The sequence below is a fragment of the Jatropha curcas genome, chromosome 4 (genome assembly GCF_041381405.1).
Source record: "Jatropha curcas cultivar XTBG-Jc1 chromosome 4, XTBG_Jcur_1.0, whole genome shotgun sequence".
In the NCBI taxonomy this organism is placed as follows: domain Eukaryota; kingdom Viridiplantae; phylum Streptophyta; class Magnoliopsida; order Malpighiales; family Euphorbiaceae; genus Jatropha; species Jatropha curcas.
Genome location: NC_143154.1, coordinates 22,293,600 through 22,298,565, shown reverse-complemented (window position 1 = coordinate 22,298,565; position 4,966 = coordinate 22,293,600). Strand labels below are relative to the sequence as shown.

At 30.9% G+C, this 4,966-nt stretch overlaps 1 protein-coding gene across 1 annotated transcript; it reads right to left on the bottom strand.

Annotated features, from left to right (window-relative positions):
- Positions 1-382: 382 nt before the first annotated feature.
- Positions 383-1,991, bottom strand: LOC149496982 (small ribosomal subunit protein eS25-like). The gene is made up of 4 exons (XM_089720684.1): positions 1,850-1,991; positions 1,689-1,763; positions 1,452-1,586; positions 383-697 (listed from the first exon to the last, which is right to left on the bottom strand). Exons 1-4 carry the CDS (start codon positions 1,850-1,852, stop codon positions 584-586), a joined length of 327 nt encoding a protein of 108 aa, XP_089576810.1. The 5' UTR covers positions 1,853-1,991; the 3' UTR covers positions 383-583.
- Between the last annotated feature and the right edge of the window lie 2,975 nt (positions 1,992-4,966).

Sequence of the window (4,966 nt, the reverse complement as noted above, 5' to 3'; positions counted from 1 at the left end):
TAAGAGAGAAATTAGCAAAGCTGTTCTACAGAACGGAATGTGTCACCCTCTTAGGCTCTATGAAGTTGAACGGCATTCATTGGTAGTGGTTTTCTCTTTCACGTCTCTTTTTCACTATATTCTCTTCTTGTGCTCTCTTTCTCTAATTCTAAAGCTTGTAAAATCAGGACTGTACATCAGAATTTCTTTGTAGCATCCATAAAACCACTAGCAAGCGCTTCATGTAACTATTATCCCTTTCTTTACAGATACTGAAAAGTCCTTTTATTTTGATGGTGCTAAAATTAAATGATCCAAACAAAATACATATAACATCAAGTTTTTCAGATGGCCAGATCAAATTTAGAAAAAACCATCCATTTAAATTTTAACTAATCAAGTGTAATCAAAAAGGCAAAATCATTCATCATAATAATCAAGTTCAACAGGCAGCTAAAATAAAATACCATTCACCATCAACAGCCTCAAATAACAAGTACTAAACAGAAAGAACTTGAATGGCTTAAGCATTAAGATAACAAAGCAAATCAGATCCAAATCCGTAAGACTAGCTAGAGTAAAACATTCTACAGTTGGTTTCCATCTAGGTATTTGTAGCTCTGGTGTAAATCTGCTGACTAGCATGAGCAGATATCATCCTGATAGAACCTCTTGCCATCAAATCCTTGATTGCCCGGCGTGCTAGAGATCCATTGACCTGAGAGAACCACACCAAAAATCAATAGAAGTCAACAAATTGCAGGAAATGAAATGATCTTTTGTTCTATGACAACAAATTAACCAGGAACGTTGAAGACAAAAAGCTTTGCACCTATTTTGCAAATATTATTTTGGCAGAAAGTAACATTTCTCAGTCAAACAAAATCATATGGTTCATATAAGTAGCAATGTACACATTCCAATAGAAAAAGGGCATCATATCTAGAAGCATGAGAATGCCACCAACAATAGGAAGAATTCACAGAAGAATCAGGTTCACAGAAAAATATTCACAGCAACTTATAAACACATGCTCTCCATTTATTTATATCTAAGGGATACAAGTATAATTCAATCTATGTTTTTGCACAACTAAATCCCACTATAAGCTGCCAAAGAGGGCTTCAAATCTAGACGAAGTTCAAACATAATAATTGTTGAAGCAAATGCAGCTTAAACAATGAGTTGTAGACAAATTTATAAAAGGAAACTAAATCCTAACAACATATATTCTAGAGAACATAACCCTAATAACGAAAATTCTAGACAACAATAGAAGAACACCAAATTGTCCTAAAGATTCCAGCAATTCATTATAGAAGGTTTGAATATGCAAACAAGTTTACCAAATTGTGTTTCGCTTGCAAGTAATATTCAGTGATTCTACAATAACATTCTTATGTAGAAAAATAATTGACAAAATAGGGACCAAAAATCAAATAAGCAATTTAAGAGATCAATTGGGATCATACCCTCAATCTGTCGGACAAGATTGAAGGAGTGACGAGCTTGTACTTGGGAACCTCAGACAGTAGCTTGTCATAGGTAGCTTGATCGAACAAAATCATGTTGTTCACCTTCTCCTTTTGCTTTCCCTTGCTCCATTTCTTACAAAATCAAACCAAACAAAACAGCTTTCAATATAGACAACCAAAAATTATAAATTAGAAAAAAAAAAAAAAAAAAAAAAGATACATTAGACAAAATACCTTCTTCTTCTGCTTCCCTCCACCAGATTTGGCGGGCTTAGAGGAAGGAGGAGGAGCCTTATCCTTCTTGGGTGCCTATCAGAAAACGAATAACACTAATCAGTTAACATCTTTTTTTTGCAGGAACAAACTTATTGGAGAGAAAGAAACTCTTCGCTTACCATTGCTTTGAAGCTATCACAGAGTTTTCTCTGTCAATATATGTAAGTGCAGCGGCTAGCGGAGGAAGGAGATGACTTTCGGGTTTGTTGAAGATATAAGAGAATATTATATATCGGAAACTAGGGCTCTATCGACTCTCTTGGGTTGGGCTCATGGGCTGTACATGGGTTCTAGCCCACTAGCTATATATTGGTGGGTCATGCTGTATATGAGTCAGGTTCATTCATTTAAAATACACTATCCATATGTACGGGTAAATAACTTTTATCTATTTCAATTTATATCTTACGGAGTATAAATAAATTAAATTAGATATAGATTCAGCATAAACACGCAGGTCAAATAATTAATAAATAATATAAATAATTTTAAATAGAATACAATTATTTAAGACAAATATCAATAAAATTAAATATATTTATAAATATAATTATATAATAATTTTAATAAATCACAAAATATTCTAATAACATTTTAAAATAAGTTTTTTTTAAAATAATAATTATCCAGGTTCCATTTACCAATTTAAAAGGAAGGTCCTATTAAATATGTAAAATAATTTATAGTAATATATTCAAAATTATAAATTAAATTAACTCAAATAATTCATAATTTGATATTATTTACGGATTGGATTAAGTTTGAGGATTTACATAATGAATCCATGACCCAACCCAATTCAATCCGTGCATAATGAAAATGACTCGTTGAACCCCCTCCCCCCGATTATTATTTTCAAACCTACTAAATAAGGTTGGATTAAATGGATCCCGTCGTGTGGATTGAATCGAGTCATATGCAACCCTAATTGGTACCCAACATGATAGTTATTGGCATACCATATAGGATTATACCAATTTAATTTACATAAATTTCAACAAATTTTCATTTTATTTTGAAAAAATAATAGAGAGAAAAAGTTTACATGAAGGACACTGCGTCCTGCTTCAAAGGTACATCTAATTTAAGCAACAGAACGGCTGTAGGTTCCTTCAGTGATGTTTCAGTTTATCATTTTAGTTCCAATCGATGTTATAATCTTCTCTTCGTTTTCGTAGTCATAAATTTATACCTCATTTAGTATCAGTAATTTAAAGGATCATGGACAAAAATGAATAAAAAATGCAATTAATATTATTTTGAAGCTATTACAAAAATCAATTTTTATTCTAACAAACAAAATCTTTATTTAGGTTAGAAAGAATTAGAAAAAGTAAAATGACTACACTATTAGTGAAAGAAAATGTTTACTGTGTGAAGAGTAATCAAAAAGGGAAAATGACTCTTGTCATAATAATCTATCTCAACGGGCAGCTAGAAAGAAAAAAATAGCATTCACCATCAACAGCCTCAATAGCAGAGTACTAAACAGAAAGAACCTGAATGGTGCAAGTATTAAAATAACAAAGCAAATTACAATCCTCATCTTTAGGACTAGCTAGAGCAAACATTCTACAGTTGGTTTCAATCTAGGTATTTGTGGCTCTGATATAATGTAAACAAAATGAAAAAAAAAAAAATATTAATTTGAAAAATATACTTATGGTTTCTGTGTCTGTCATTCAATCTTCAATTATAGTTTTATACTTATACATATCAGATTAATTATCTAAGTCATATATTGTTATATGAGTCTACTAACGTGTTGCATACATAGTACAGTACATCAATAGTATTACAATCCAATTATTCTTTAGAAGCTTAATTGTATTTGGATTGAATTTGCATTATCGTGTTGCTTATTATTAATTTATCGCTTAATATCATGGAAAAATTTTACCTAGACCGGGTCCAAGGCCTTGCTTATAGGACCTAAAGCAATGAGAATAAGATTTCTTATTGAAACGAGGGTATTTCTGACCATACACTGGAAAAAAAAAGGATAAACTTGGAACGTTTTTTAAAAAAATCTTCCTATTTCATTAATTTAGTCCACAAGCGTGGCTATGGATCCTGTCAAGCAAGTTCTAATATCATACAGATCGATTAAGTTCTTTATTATTCTATCAGTAATATTGAAAACTTTTTACATGAAAAAAAAAGAAAGAAAAAGTATCGTTTAAAATCTATTTTGGAAAACCTTCAATTACATTTATTTATTTGTTAATTATGCCTTATTTGGTTAAACTTACAGGCCTCAGTTTCACTCTATTGATGAAATAGATTTTCTCTCCAAGATTGTTTGCATAATATATTTATTGCATTGGCTAAGCAACATGGCAATTATCTTGACAAGGAGAGGCGTTTGAAATTATAAGCATGCAATACAAATGCAATCGTTGAGTAGTTTTATATGCATGGGAGAAGAAGATTGTAACTTCTTTTATGCAATTGATTTTAACAAAGAGCAATGCTTGAAAAACGTTTTTGGGGTGCAATTGATTATCAAATTTTTGGAGGTGCTGTTTCTTTCTTTTCTTTTCTTTCTTTTTTTTTTTTTTTTTTTAATACTTGCATGAGGTATCTAGGCTTGTGTCTGTTTTAACATGGAAGACAAAAGGCTAGCCCGAGAGAGTTTGCATTGGAAATGTTATTTCTTTTGATACTGCTTATATTACATATAAACATAAAATATGACTCTCCCCTTGTTGATACTGCTTGAAAAACTTTTTTGGGGTCCTTTCGACGTATTCTCTTCTTATCTCTGTTTCTCTCCTATTTTTTAGCCTTTCAAATGATAACAATAACCTACTCCCTTGGACTCCTTTTCTCTCATCAATCCTTTATCTCTTTTTTTTTCCTTTTTGTTTATCCTCTAAGAATTACTAATTACTTTATGATAATCATTAATTATTTTGAAATTTTATTTTTGGCTATCGTTAATAATTTTTGGGCTTTTACTGATTGTCTATAGGTTTTATCTTAGCCCAATCAAAATTTGAATTCTAAAATGTAATCCAATATCTAGAAAAATTATAAATTGAGAAATCTAAAAAATTATCGATATTAAATTAATTAAAGAAACGAAGGATTTTCATTATCAAATATGAGAGCAAAAATCGAGCATTAACAAATTCCCTCAGTAGCTGAAGCAATCTCATTTCGTGAAGCACTAAGTTGGGTCAAGAACAGAAGCTTCACCGTGTAATCTTTGAAACGAATTCTCTAATGTTTTT

Coding starts and splice junctions, on each gene's coding strand:
- LOC149496982 (XM_089720684.1), bottom strand. Junction 1,587..1,688: donor GAGGGAAGCAGAAGAAGAAG/GTATTTTGTCTA, acceptor TGATTTTGTAAG/AAATGGAGCAAGGGAAAGCA. Junction 698..1,451: donor TCTTGTCCGACAGATTGAGG/GTATGATCCCAA, acceptor TGGTTCTCTCAG/GTCAATGGATCTCTAGCACG.